At 47.6% G+C, this 15,457-nt stretch overlaps 1 protein-coding gene across 35 annotated transcripts in view; it reads right to left on the minus strand.

Moving 5' to 3' along the window:
- LOC147116285 (cyclic nucleotide-gated channel beta-1-like) overlaps positions 1–15,457 on the minus strand; it is a 441,619-nt gene that overhangs the window by 200,853 nt on the left and 225,309 nt on the right. For 33 of the 35 annotated variants that reach the window (XM_085991081.1, XM_085991080.1, XM_085991089.1 and 30 more), the window contains 2 exons: positions 9,294–9,456; positions 5,486–5,503 (listed from right to left, as the gene is read on the minus strand). In XM_085991081.1, coding sequence (XP_085847207.1) covers positions 5,486–5,503; positions 9,294–9,456 — 181 coding nt within the window. Of the gene's footprint in view, positions 1–5,485; positions 5,504–9,293; positions 9,457–14,078; positions 14,380–15,457 lie in introns of all 35 variants that reach the window. The other 2 variants (XM_085991115.1, XM_085991082.1) reach the window with 2 other exon arrangements.

A 15,457-nucleotide genomic window follows, 5' to 3' on the forward strand; every position in this document is an offset into this window, starting at 1 on the left:
AAAAAGGAAAGGGAGGTGGGGTAGCATTACTGGTTAAAGAAGGGATTAACACAATTGTAATGAAGGATATTAGCTCTGATGAGATGGAATCTGTATGGGTAGAATTGAGAAATACTAAGGGGAAAAAAACGTTAGTGGGAGTGGTTTATAGACCTCCAAACAGTAAGGCAGAGGTTGGGGATGGCATTAAAAGGGAAATTAAAGAAGCGTGCAATAAGGGCACAACAGTCATCATGGGTGACTTTAATCTACATATAGATTGGGCCAACCAAATTAGTAACAATACTGTGGAGGAGGAATTCCTGGAGTGTTTACGGGATGGTTTCCTGGACCACCTTTTTTGAATAGTGGGGTAACATTAGCTACCTGCCAATCCATGGGTACCGTTCCAGAGTCTATCGAGTTCTGGAAGATGACCAGCAATGCATCTACTATTTCTAGGGCCACTTCCTTAAGTACCCTGGGATGTAGATTATCAGGCCCTGGGGATTTATCGGCCTTCAGTCCCATCAATTTTCCTAACACCATTTCCCTACAAATACTGATTTCTTTCAGTTCCACCCTTTCATCAGACCCTATGTTCCCCGGCATCTCTGGGAGGAACCAACCAGAGATCAGGCCATCTCAGACTGGGTATTATGTAACAAGAAAGGATTAATTAGCAATCTTGTTGTACGAGGCCCCTTGGGTCGGAGCGATCATAATATGATAGAATTCTTCATTAAGATGGAGAATGAAGTAGTTGACTCGGAGACTAGGGTCCTCAATTTAAATAAAGGAAACTACGATGGTCTGAGGAGCGAGTTGGGTAGGATTGATTGGGGAATGGCACTCAAAGGGTTGACGGTGGATAGGCAATGGCAAACATTCAAAGACCGAATGGATGAACTACAGAATTTGTTCATCCCAGTTTGGCATAAACATAAAACAAAAAAGGTGACCCAACCGTGGCTAACAAGGGAAATTAGGGATAGCATAAGGTCCAAGGAGAGGGCATATAAATTGGCCAGAAAAAGCAATAATCCTGAGGATTGGGAGCAGTTTAGGATTCAACAGAGGACAAAGGGATTAATTAAGAAAGGGAAAATAGAATATGAGAGTAAGCTTGCAGGGAACATAAAAACTGACTGTAAAAGCTTTTATAGATATGTGAAGAGAAAAAGATTGGTGAAGTCAAGCGTAGGTCCCTTGCAGTCAGAATCCGGGGAATTTATAATGGGGAACAAAGAAATGGCAGACCAACTAAATACATATTTTGGTTCCGTCTTCACAAAGGAGAACACAAATAACCTCCCAGAGATGCCGGGGAACATAGGGTCTGATGAAAGGGTGGAACTGAAAGAAATCAGTATTTGTAGGGAAATGGTGTTAGGAAAATTGATGGGACTGAAGGCCGATAAATCCCCAGGGCCTGATAATCTACATCCCAGGGTACTTAAGGAAGTGGCCCTAGAAATAGTAGATGCATTGCTGGTCATCTTCCAGAACTCGATAGACTCTGGAACGGCACCCATGGATTGGCAGGTAGCTAATGTTACCCCACTATTCAAAAAAGGTGGTAGAGAAAAGGCGGGGAATTATAGACCGGTAAGCTTGACATCGGTAGTGGGGAAAATGCTAGAGTCCATTATAAAAGATGTAATAGCAGAGCACTTGGAAAGCAGTGACTGGATCAGACAAAATCAACATGGATTTACAAAAGGTAAATCATGCTTGACTAATCTACTGGAATTTTTTGAGGATGTAACTGGTAAAATAGATAAGGGAGAACCAGTGGATGTGGTGTATTTGAACTTTCAGAAGGCTTTTGATAAGGTCCCGCATAAGAGGTTAGCGTGCAAAATTAAGGCACATGGGATTGGGGGCAAGGTATTGACTTGGATAGAGAACTGGTTGGCGGACAGAAAGCAAAGAGTTAGAATAAACGGGTCGTTTTCCGAGTGGCAGGCAGTGACTAGTGGGGTACCGCAAGGATCGGTCCTAGGACCCCAGCTATTCACAATATATATTAATGATCTGGACGAGGGAATTGGATGTAATATCTCCAAATTTGCAGATGACACAAAGCTGGGTGGGAGGGTATGCTGTGAGGAGGATGTCGTGAAACTCCAGTACGATTTGGACAGGTTGGGTGATTGGGCAGAAACATGGCAAATGCACTATAATGTGGATAAATGTGAGGTTATCCACTTTGGTGGCAAAAACAGGAAGGCAGATTATTATTTGAATGGCAATAGATTGGGAGGAGGGGAAGTGCAAAGAGACCTGGGTGTTCTTGTGCACCAGTCGCTGAAGGTAAGCATGCAGGTGCAGCAGGCGGTTAAGAAGGCAAATGGTGTCTTGGCCTTCGTAGCAAGAGGGTTTGAGTACAAGAACAAGGATGTCTTGCTGCAGTTGTACAGGGCCTTGGTGAGACCACACCTTGAGTATTGTGTGCAGTTTTGGTCGCCTTACCTGAGGAAGGATGTTCTTGCCATGGAAGGAGTGCAGCGAAGATTCACCAGGCTGATACCTGGGATGGCAGGAATGACGTATGAAGAGAGATTGTGTCGATTGGGCTTATACTCACTGGAGTTTAGAAGATTGAGAGGGGATCTCATCGAAACCTATAAAATTCTGTCAGGCCTGGACAGACTAGATGCAGGAAGGATGTTTCTGATGGCCGGGGAGTCCAGAACCAAGGGTCATAGTCTAAGGATAAGGGGTAAGCCATTTAGGACTGAAATGAGGAGGAATTTCTTCACCCAGAGAGTGGTGAACCTGTGGAATTCTCTGCCACAGAGGGCGGTGGAGGCCAGTTCATTAAGTATATTCAAGAAAGAGTTGGATATATTTCTTAAGGCTAAAGGGATCAAGGGATATGGGGAGAAGGCAGGGACAGGGTACTGAATTTGGATGATCAGCCATGATCTCATTGAATGGCGGAGCAGGCTCGAAGGGCCAAATGGCCTACTCCTGCTCCTATCTTCTATGTTTCTATGTTTCTAAGTCGTGGCAAGGACCAAAGGTGACATCCTTTTTATCACCATGATATCAAGTTGAACTACAGCACCTTCACACCAGGGATGGGAAAGAGATTGACAATCAATGAGAGTTTCTATCCTTCTCACATCAAACCAGGAACTGGAAACCAGATTGGACCAAGTTTAATGGTTTGTCCGCAGCAGCTGATCACTCGGTCCAAATATCTTCTGCTGGTAATTATCTTCATATTGACCAGTATTGATATATAGTTAAATAAAAGGAACAAACACTTCAAAATGCTGAAAATACCTAAATATATCAAAGGTTCTTAGATTTGAAACTTCAGTCTGTCTCTTCTTTTTAAGATGCTGATTGACTTGCTGTGTATTTCCAGCAGTTTCTGTCCAATTTGTGGCCTAAGAGTTAGGACTGTTGTGAGATCTATACCATGTAATAAAATTTTTAATGCATGTCTTCTTACTTTTGCATTGGTGAATTGGGTTCCTCTCAAAGGACAAAATAAGGTAGATTTTCATCTGGGGTGTGCTATTCCTGAAGGGAGACAACTCCACATGTTTTTCCTCCAGGCATAGGCCCAACTCCTGGCTGGGCCTCATGCCTACAAATCAGGCAGGAAAACAGCAGGCTTCTCGGAGCCTCCGAGATCAGGACCTCTTGGCTGTTTATGCCATTTTTCATGGGTTTCTGCCGGTCTACCACCAAACTTATGGTCGGAGAACCACGGTGGATTCGTGAAATTTCAGGCTCGTGTGTTTCTTACCACTTTGAAAGTGCATGCTGTGCTTTTATAAATGGCTCTCAAGTGGGAGGAGAAACTGAGCTGGATAGCTGCACTACCTCTAGGTAGTCTACTTCTTGTGCAATTGCAACTGCAGCTGTAGGTGCCATGGATATTGCTGCAGTGGGCCAAGACACTATCTGGTAGCTGTGGAGTCACTTGAGTCTGGCAACTATCTGGTATAGAAGTGGCACTGGCCTGAGGAGATAACACTCTTGTCCATGCCAGCTCCTGCCATTCCCTTATCACTCCCTCAGCATGATGAGAGATACGTGCGTGAGCAGACACCTGGGCAGCAATGAGGTTACTGAAGCCCTGCATTATACGGTCCTCCAACACGGACAGGGATATACTGGGACAGAAACCATCTGCTCTGGCCTGCAACTTGGCTGCACCTCCTTTCAGACATGCTGCAGGGCTGACCCATGGGATGTTGCCGGGGAGTGGCACAGCAGGCAGCCATCCTCGCAAGCACTTCCTGAGATTTAGGGGTCATTTTAACCAAACTCGCCAGGCAGGAAACCCACGGGATCGTGTGGAACGCTGGATTTACACTCTGCCCAATATTGCTCTCCATTGACTTCAGTAGACAGTAAAATCGGGCGGTTTTTCCGATGGACAGATTAGGTTTAAATTGCCCCCATTCTTTCTGACCTGCTCTGTGGACAGCTGACACGGTATTCGCTGTTTCAGCCATTTCGAGCCATGCAGATCTGAAACTGGCCTTCACTGGTGAGTTGCCCTCTGCTCCAAAAAAGGACCACCCTTCCCTGCAGAATCTCCTGCAGAGCACCTCTGAAGCTGCTGCACTGAACGGAGCTGCTTGGACTGCTTGCAGCCATTTCACCATCTGCTCGGTAGCAGGACAGTTTTAAGAGTGAGCAGCTGCCCTTTAGGAGCTGCTGCTCAGGAAATCCCTCGGCCCCCCTTCCCCCCTAACCTTTTTGAACACTCAGGGAACCATTCAGTACACGTTGCAAATGCTGTGGTAAAATTATAGTGTGAGGAATACAGGATACAGGTAAACACAGCACCTGAGCAGTGCCAAGTGAACTGTGCTGTGACCACATTATCAGACCCATTATATTATATATTTATATAAATCACATTCCGGGCATATGAAGCACCTGTATATATAAATCTAGTAGTGGGGTGCAACCTGCGTATTTATATGACGCTCATGGCAGTGGGGCAATCATTTGGGACATTTCTTTTATCTTGCGACCACAAATCCTACTTCCACACCTGCTGATATTCCAGGTGGTCAGTCTGTTGCAGGTTCTCTGATCTGAATTGGTGACATAACCCATCATGTGGCTGGCACACATTTCAGTAGCATTCGTGTAATGTGACAATAATCCAGTGATAGGGTTAGTACCTCCATATAATTGCAAAGGGACTTGCTAATGTGAGAGGGCAAGGATCGATAAAAGAGTTACTGTGGAGCCTCCATTTTCTTTTCCTTTTAAGTTCAACCTTGTCTGATCAACGAAAGGAAACAAACAGTCTCTCATTGCTACAGGGTATGGTGTGTGCTGTTGTGTCCAATACTAGCTTGGCACTACTGTATTGTATGTGCTTCTAACAATAACACTACTGCATAGCATTGATTTCTAAAACTACCATGGCATTTCTGCGTAATACTGGTTTGTAACACAAGCGTGCACTACTGTACAGTACTGATCTGTAGCACTAGTGTGGCACTAACAGTTGGTCACTTACCCCAGATCTTTAACAGAACTGAATGCATAACAAAGAATAAATGAAAAAAAAATGAAATTGTCCTTGGGGAGTTAAGTAATAACTGGATGGGTGGCTATGAATGGTGGCAGGAGGAAGTGGCATGTAGGGGTGGTGGGTGAAAATGATATCAACAATGTCAATCAGTAGTGGCATGAGGAGATGGCATTACAGTGGGTTATATAACTCGATGAAGCAGAAGACCCGCACTCACCAAACCTAATAAAAATGGAAAGGTTTCTGTTTTCTAGTAACATAGGGAACTAATAAATGCCCCAGTGGCTAAAGTGGTGCTGGCGGGACAAGCAGTGGGAAGCCTATCTGTACTCTATATTGGAAAGCTGTGCAGTTTTAGCCAGTTAAACTCCAGAAGTATCATTTTCACACTTGGGGTCCCTAAGCCTTAGTTCTACCAACTTATGCCAAACCGCTCTGGACTTAGGTAAGTGGAGTGTGTACCTACAGGGACAGCATGTGCAATCAGAAATGCTGTAAATGTAGATGTTTCAGTAGGTTTTTTTTGGAGACTTAAGCACGATGGTTCTCCATACGTCAGACAATCGACTAACCAAACAAAAAAGGTCCTGGACAACCCTTGTCCCAGTTGCTTTTGATTTTATCTTTGGGACCATTTGCTAAGGAAATTGGCCATGTTGGTTTAAAATAATGTTATGTGAAGAAGACTCCCAGACACCCATTCCTCAGTGTGTTGTCTTCAACCTCCCTTCTTGATAACCTGTTCCAGCTACTAATCAGCCTAAGTGTAAAGAAGTACTTTCTGGTGTCTGTCTTGAAGTTACCCTTCCCAGCCCTGAATCTGTGCCTGCTCATCCAGGTGAATCTACATGTTTAGTTCTGGGTTTACATTCTTTAAGTATCTTATATATCTTTACTAGCTGGAGTGCCCGGAGGTGCCGAGGGTTTTTTGAGGGCATGTTGTTATGAAAAAAGTAGAAATAATTTTTATATATATATATATATATAAATAAAAGAGTTTGTCTGTCTGTCTGTCTGTGTGGGAAGGAGAGAGAGAGAGAGAGGGGGAAGAGAGAGAGAGAGACTGGGGGGGCGGAGAGAGAGAGAGAGAGAGAGAGAGACTGAGGGGAGAAGAGAGAGACAGGGGGAAGAGAGAGAGCGAGAGAGACTGGGGAGAGAAGAGAGAGACGGGGGGAAGAGAGAGAGAGAGACTGCTGGATTTAGTTTGGGATTAGCCTGGAGAGAAAGGGGGGGAAGGAGCGCCTCAGGCCTGGCCCAATGGACCCCTGCGAAGGAAAGAAGGAAGGAAGGCGAGCTCTCTCTCCCTCTCCCACCCCCTCACTCTTTCCCTCCCTCACTCTCTCTCTCTCCCTCCCGCTGTCTCTCCCTGCTTTACTCCCTCTCCCTCGCTCCCCTCTCCTCTCCCTCCCTCCCCCTCTCCTCTCCCTCCCTCCGTCCTCTCCCTCCCTCCCTCCCCCTCTCCTCACCCTCCCTGCCCCCTCCTCTCCCTCCCTCCCCCTCTCCTCACCCTCCCTCCCCCTCTCCTCACCCTCCCTCCCTCTCCTCCCCCTCTCTCTGCCTCCCCCTCTCCTCTCCTCTCCCTCTCTCCCTCCCCGCTCTCTCTCCCTCCCCGTCCCTGCTTTACTCCCTCCCTCCTCTCTCCCTCGCCTCTCCCTCCCTCCCTCCTCTCCCTCCCCCTCTCCCTCCCTCCCCCCTCTCCTCTCCCTCCCCTCTCTCCTCTCCCCCCTCTCCTCTCCTCTCCCCCCCTCTCCTTTCCTCTCCTCCCCTCTCCTCTCCCTCCCCTCTCCCTCCCCCCTCCTCTCCCTCCGCCCCCTCCTCTCCCTCCCCCCCTCTCCTCTCCCTCTCCTCTCCTCTCCCCCCTCTCCTCTCCCTCCCCTCTCCTCTCCCTCCCCCCGTCTCTCTTCTCCCTCCCCGTCTCTCCTCTCCCTCCCCCGTCTCTCCTCTCCCTCCCCCTGCTCTCCCTCCCCCTGTCTCTCCTCTCCCTCCCCCTGTCTCTCCTCTCCCTCCCCCTGTCTCTCCTCTCCCTCCCCGTCTCTCTCCCTTTCCTCAGAGCCCGGACGCGGTGACCCAAAGCCCCCGTGTGCGGATCAGCGCCTCAGGGCCGGCCCGTGCGCGGCCTAGCGCGTGAGGCCCGGCCCGACTCACCTTAGCTCAGGTCCCGCTCCGGGCCGCCGCCGACGTTCACGCGCTCGCTGTCTCCCGCCCCGCCAGCCTTTACCAAGATGGCGGCGAGGGCTACGCTCGGCTCCGCCCCGCCCCGCCAGCCTTTACCAAGATGGCGGCGATCGCGGGCCGCTGGTTTGGAAGCGGGCCCAGCGGTGCCTAGCTCGGGTGTGGCTGGCGAGGAGAGGCCGAGGCTTCGAGGCCTGAGGCAGCTCATCCACCGCCGAGGGGGGGAAAGCCCGAGTCCCCTTTGCAAATGGAGTTTTTTTTTCTTTTAAAACCAACGTTTTTTTTGCTGGAAATTTATATTTCATATCATTTAATCCCCATTACCATTTTTTTAGCTTGAGGCCCGGCAGGTGGTTAATGGCCGCCGCTGAGCTCCCGCTCCCGCACTAACGGCAGTTTGAATGATTAGGCCCCGCCCACCCCGTAGGATTGGTCAACCATCACGTCACTCAACGCTAATGAGCGGTAGGATTGGTCAACGTTCATGTCACTCAACGCTAATGAGCAGTAGGATTAGTCAACCGCTAATGAGCGGATTTTGTCCTTTTTTTGAACGTTTTTTGTATAGTGGCCGAACAATTTTTGTCTGACCAAAAAGTAAATACACCTATTAGACTCCCCTAATGATAAGCTTTCTTTTGATATAACATGTGTGTAGGTACGCTCTATAACTTCTGAGTGTATAGCGGACAGACAGACAAACAGACAAACCAACTCTTTTATATATATAGAAGATAATAAGGATGTCTCTGAGACATCTTGCTTTAAGGCTGGCGATCCCTAAACTATCATTGCTCATATCTCTTTAAAACCAGGGATCAACCTTGTTGCTGTCTTCTGCACCACTTCTAGGGCCCCTACACATGGATATTGGAAATTCGGTGCAGAATCGGCAGTGTCAAGTTAGAAAATCAACCCTTTACCTCAACATTGAAAGCGATGAGTCTACTGTAACTCCCAGGTTCCTTTCAAAGTCTCCTTCTACTGATTATTTCCTTCATTGGAAAGCTATATTGCTCAATTATTCTAACAATGTGCAATACTTTGTATTCCTCGGTATTAATACTTTATTTCATTTGTTTGCTTAATTGCATAGCAGATCTAAGTCCTTCTGCAAAACATTAGATGTTTCCTCATCCCGACCTATTTTACAGCTTCAGCACGAATAGCGAATTGAATTCAACTGATTTGGCAACATATTCCAACATCCTGTTTCTTTTAATTATGTCTGCTTCTGTGTGTACATGGTGAGCAAATGAACACCCCCGAGTCTCTTTCCCTTGGCAAGTTCTATTCCACCTATGGAGCACACTTGCCTCCCATTTTTATTTCCAATATGCAGCATTGGCCTTATTGAATATTATTTGTCACTGCTCAGCTCAGCTGCAAACCCTGCCAAACTCTCTTTGTAAGATGTTGGCTGCCAACTCTGCATACTCTGGCCCCCTAGTTTATTGACATCTGCATTGAGACTGCAAATTCAGATCCTGGCAAAACAGGAGGATTTCCTGCACAGAACTCTCCAGCACTCAAATAAGTGCTCCCACCAGTGCAGCCTAGCTACCTTTACAACTACTGCATCCATTTCCTAATACTCACTGACCTTAGTTTGTGCTCATACCTTCGTGCTGACTTGGGGACACCAGGTACTTTAAGTGTCCGGCTCTTGTGTGGTGAAGAGGGTGACTGAATTGGTGGCAACCTGCAATGCCCGGATATTAAGGAATCCCCTTCAGAATCCACATTTTCGATGTTGACTGAGGGCCGTGAGGTAGCAAAAGGACCTAACAAAGTAAAGAGGCGGATAAGATAGAGTTGAAAGCATTGAGCACCCGCCCAAACCCCACTCCACGTAAGAATATTCACTCCCCTCCCAGAGCTCTACATGTTTATTTGATGTCACCACATACACAACACTGCTTCAGGTTATCATACAAAGACGATACATCAGTGAGGATAATTTATCCTGTGAGTGTGGCATTGGAGAACTGAACTGTATTATAATTACAGTGTATTATAATTACACTACAAACTTCTGGTGGGTTTCTAAGCCAATACTTACCCAGGGACAGACCTCTCCACTTCAGAAGACATCTGGGAGGTTCCTGTGGTAATCTCTCTTTGACTATTATTTACTTTAAGAACTCCATGTCTAAGACACATAGGGCTAGAAATTCAGTGCATTTGAGCCTCTCGTTAGCGTCCCCGGGTGCAAACGACTTTTCGCCCGGGCGCATTGCCACGAACGACTCCCGCTAAATTCAGCGGGAGTTTAGCGACGGTGGTAACCGATAGCGCCCCGCTCTGCAGGCGATGGCGATGTCATTACCGTGAGTGGCCTGTTTTCACCCCGCCTGCCAAATTGGCCCGTGCCCCCTGAATCTGCGCCAGGCAATGACAGCATCAATTCAGGGGGCAGGAACAGAGCGGCTGGAGGCTCACGGGCGATAAGTAAAGGGGAGGTGGCGGGCGGGGAAAAAAATAACTCGGCTGACTTACTTGTCGCGGCTCGTTACCTCTTTGAACGCAGGGCCCGTGCCGCGATCTGGCAGCCTGACACTGCTCATGTGCCGGGCTGCTGGCATGGCACCCCACTCCCCGGTGGTCCAGGTAGAGCCCCGCAGAGTTGTGGGCTTGGGCCCTCCCCTTTAATGAGGGGAAAAGCCCTTCCATGTGGCAGCGTTACGTCGCACCGTGCGTAGCGCTGCAGAATGCACCTCCCCGATATTCGGGGTTAGTGCTCCAAGAAGGAAATGGAGTGCTTGAATTAGCGCTCCACCTCCCTCTTGGGGCGCTAAAACTGAATTCACTGATCGCTGGCGCTATTTTCGCCGGGTGCTAAATTTAGCGCCCAGGTGATGTTAGCGACCCAAAATGATCGCGTGAATTTTTCACCCATATTCTCCTTATGCTTTTTGTAGTTTCGCATGATAGCTCATTATTTTAGTTTTGAATAGAAAACCATTAAGAGAAGCTCACTGCTGCATAAAATCCATTTGAAAATGCTCTCACTGTCCTTCAGGTTCCTCCTCCCATGTGCTAAGTGCTGTGCAGCAGGGAATTCTGAAATGTCCTGCTCTGCTGGTCAGCGAAACCCCAAGTTATAGGCTGCTAACTTCAATACAGTCCAAGAGGAGGAAAATCTCACCTTCATACACGGGTTTGTTTTAAATAGTGTGTGCCCAATAAATGTATATGAATTTGCATTTGACACATTTTAGGCAAATATCAAGCTCCTTAATCCCCTTGCATTTTGGTGCATATTAATAACTCACGGTTTTAAGCTTTGAGTTTGATGCCTTGCTCTACTCAGCATTGATAGAATGGAATCAGATGCTGCTCATTAGTTGACATATTCCTTTTTTTCCCAGTTGAATTTCAGGGAGGCCTCTTAAAGATGAATCGTACTGTCATTTCCAGTAGTGAATAGCTGTTATTGCAATGTGTTCCCTGCCGACAGCCCAGATTCAGCTAGGATCTGAAGTAAGTTGATCAGTATTGTCTTTTTTATCAAGATGGACCATTACACCTCTCCACAACATTCCCTTTACAAATCTAGCCCAAAAGGCAAAGGGATTAGAGTGACAGGCAGAGACTACACTAAAGATTCACAGGGAAGGAAAGAGTTGCACTGCTGATATAACCTCAGAGACAGGTGCGCTCTGAGCTGGCAATGCATTAAAGCAGCTGGAGCAGTGCCAGAACACAGTGAGGTTTGGCGCAAACAAACCAGTCTGGAATCAAAACAACTTTAGATCTTAACCACCGCTCACATTTTCTCTCAGACAGCAGGCACTGGCAATGGAGGATAGCTGTACCAGAGCCGCTGGAAGCGAAGGAGGTGTGGGCTGGTGCTTGGGGCGGGCATCCCCTATCAGTACACAGCCAGCGGTGTGGTCTGCACCCCTGGGGTCTACCTGCCTTTCTTTTGCCACATTCATGAGCCATGGGAGCCTTCTCCTCTTTGCCAGATTTTCCTGCTTCCCTCCCACTTTGCTATTCTGCTGTAACCATTTCCACCTCCACTGGACCCCTCTTTTAAGAACATAAGAACATCAGAAATAGGAGCAGGAGTAGGCCATATGGCCCCTCTAGCCTGCTCTGCCATTCAATAAGATCATGGCTGATCTTCTACCCACCCTATCCCTTGATTCCCTTAGTGTTTCTTTACTTGTCTCATTATCACCCCCTTTTGCCTTACACCATCTTCCTCTTAGTCAGTTAATCACTCCTGCCCATCACCCTATCACAGACCTTCCCCTTGGGTGATTTCCTGGCCCTGCGCCCCCCACCCCCCCACTTTTCCCTGGCTCTGTATTTGCTTAAAAGCTGCTCATCTGTAACATCTTCCAGCTCTCAGGATAGGTCACCGAGCTGAAACATTGGCCTCAATATTAACCTCCCCACGACGGGCGGGAGAGGGTCGGGGGCTGGGGTGGTTAAAGACTTACATATGAGGAACATGTCCTCAACACGGCATGCAAGCACCCACCGCCTTTTTTTTTAAGGTGGCAAATATCGGGGCATCTGAGTGTCCCACCGTGGAGAGGTGCGATACTTCATTAACATATTTAAATCGGGCTCCCACAGTGCAATTGGGAGCCCAATTTAATATTCACTGCTGCTGCACGGATTTCACAGGGGTCGGGAAATGTGGCAGTGAAAGGGCACCCCAAGGTAAGTGCCTTTTCCAGCACTCCTTGTGGGCCAGGAGAAGCAAAAGTGCTACCCCCGGCCCCTCAAGCAAACCTCCAGCCTCCCCTCTGCCGATCACAGCTTCTCTCCCCCCCACACCCACATCGCAGCCTCTCCCCCCCCCACATCGCAGCCTCTCTCCCCCCCACCCCCAACATCGCAGCCTCTCCATCCCCCCCCACATCGCAGCCTTCCCCCTCCCCCCCACATCGCAGCCTTCCCCCTCCCCCCCACATCAACCTTCCCCCCTACCGGTTGCTGGGTTCCGTCCCCGGCTGTGGCCTCCTGCCGCTGGTTTTCCCTCCCGCTGGCCAGGCTGTCAAGTTTGTCCGGCTGCTGGACAGAAAATGGGACCAAAAAATGATAACGAAGTCCTGCCATTAAATTCGGCAAGACCTCTGCGCCCCTGGCCTAGCCAGGTTCTTCGGCTGTTTTCGTCCTCCCGCGCACCCTCCCCCTAAATTTTGGGCCATTAACACTGTTTCTCTCTCCACAGATGCTCCCCGACCTGTTGAGTATTTCCAGAATTTTCGGTTTTTATTTTAGATTTCCAGCATCCGCAGTATTTTGTTCTTGTTTTGTTTATCAAAGCAAAGTGAGACGGTTGTGAAGTAAATACTTTGATCAAATGCTGGAAGAAAGAAGTGGAAGGTGAAGTGAACTTAATGAACTTCGAGTTCTGGTGCCAGGGCAGAGTGAGATGGTAAAGCACCAATCACTCACTAAATCGATAACATCCAACCTCTGTTTCTCAGCAAATAAAGACCTCCTGCTATGATATCATCCAAGTGTGCTTCTTATTTATTATAGTGTTATATTTGTGATGTCATAAAATCATAGTAAATCCATGATGTATAGACATTTATCTAAATGGGTTGAGTCACAATTTTGCTGAGATTTCTCAGGGGCTAAAAGGGTTAAATTACGAGGGCCGGTTGCAAAGACTAGGCTTGTACTCCCTTGAATATAGAAGATTAAGAGGTGATCTAATTGAGGTGGTTAAGATGACTAAAGGACTTGATAGGGTAGATAGAGAGAAATGATTTCCTCTGGTGGGGAAGTCCAGAGCCAGGGGGCATAACCTTAAAATTAGAGCTAGGCTGTTCAGGGGTGACGTCAGGAAGCACTTCTTCACATAAAGGAAGTCTGGAAATCTGGAATGCTCTCCCCCAAAAAGTTGTTGAGGCTGGGGGGTCAATTGAAAATTACTAAATTGAGATTGGTAGACTTTTGTTAGCCAAGGGTATTAAGGGATACGGAACCAAGGCAGACAGATGGCGTTACGATACAGATCAGCCATGATCTAATTGAATGGCGGAACAGACTCGAGGGGCTGCATGGCCTCCTCCTGTGTCTATGTTCCCATTTAAATCTGCTTTTATAAATCTTGTCCCGTGTACATGGAATCTTATAATCCCTCAAGAAAAATCAGAGGTGGATGCTATGCCATTGTGTGAACAAATAGCTTCAGGTCTCAGGGAAATCTAAGGAGGTTAGTAAAGGGTCACTGGCTGGATCCAGAAAGTTCGAAGATTGTTTTGTGAAAGCATCTAAGACATTGACCATAACTGCATACCACAAACGAGATTGAAGTTATAAACATACCAGACTCAAGGTAGACAATGACAGACATACACACGGAACCAAACAAGCTGATATGCAAAATACAAAACGTAAAGCAATCACCAAACATAGTGCAGATTATGTTCACCTATACGACGTAATGGAGACCACTCCTCGGTCAGGAAGTTGGGGTTTATGACCCCAGATGTTTGTTTCCTAGGGCTAAGTGGAGGTAGCCGAGAAGTGGAAGGGCGGTAGCTGGGTACATTGGGCAAATCTAAAGCACACTGGGAGTTCGGGGTGGAGCTTCTGGGAGTCAGCGGCACATCACGAACGAGATGGACTAATTCTATGTCTTTACTTCTTTTAGGCATGCTGGCAGTTACAAGGCACATCTAGGAATGTGGTTCGAGCAGTAAGGAGACTGGCTTAGCACTGAGCATCTGTAACTAAAAAGCAAAAGCAGGTTTAAGTAAAGAGTTCAAGAAGACTGTATAGAGCATCCTAGACTGCACAACACAGCATGCGGCTTAATACAGACTGTACCACAATATATAATTCTCACAGACTGTCATACATGTATGCACCTCATCTCAAACAGTACCAACACCCCATCTCAGACTGTACCTCACACCCCATCTGAGACTGTACCGTACATCCCATCTCAGACTGTACCATACACCCCATCTCAGACTGTACTGCACAACCCATCTCAGACTGTACCATACACCCCATCTCAGACTGTACCGTACACCCCATCTCAGACTGTACCGCACACCCCATCTCAGACTGTACCGTACACCCCATCTCAGACTGTACCGTACACCCCATCTCAGACTGTACCGTGCACCCCATCTCAGACTGTACCCCATACACCCCATCTCAGACTGTACCGTACACCTCATCTCAGACTGTACCGTACACCCCATCTCAGACTGTACCGTACACCTCATCTCAGACTGTACCGTACACCCCATCTCAGACTGTATCGCACACCCTATCTCAGACTGTACCGTACACCCCATCTCAGACTGTACTTCACACCCCATCTCAGACTGTACCAACACCCTATCTCAGACTGTACTACACACCCCATCTCAGACTGTACCTCACACCCCATCTCAGACTGCATCGCACATCCCACCTCAGACTGTACTTCACACCCCATCTCAGACTGTACCAACACCCTGTCTCAGACTGTACTACACACCCCATCTCAGACTGTACCTCACACCCCATCTCAGACTGTATCGCACATCCCATCTCAGACTGTACTTCACACCCCATCTCAGACTGTACCTGTTGTATCCGTGTGTTAATGGAGACACGGAATGCAGGAGTTGGTTTAACAGGTGTTTACTGAACAAAGTCTGGAGGTGAACTAAAAGATACAAGACGCTATACAGGCTTATATACCCGAGTGGTCACTACCGGTATTATAGTACACAGGGGCTCTTAAAGGTACATACACTACAATTCCTCCCCTTTTAGATAATTAGTACATAACATTTTAAGTAATCATTAATT

Source organism: Somniosus microcephalus, chromosome 6 (genome assembly GCF_052327205.1).
Source record: "Somniosus microcephalus isolate GS21.2 chromosome 6, FLI_Smic_1.0, whole genome shotgun sequence".
Taxonomy (NCBI): Eukaryota; Metazoa; Chordata; class Chondrichthyes; order Squaliformes; family Somniosidae; genus Somniosus; species Somniosus microcephalus.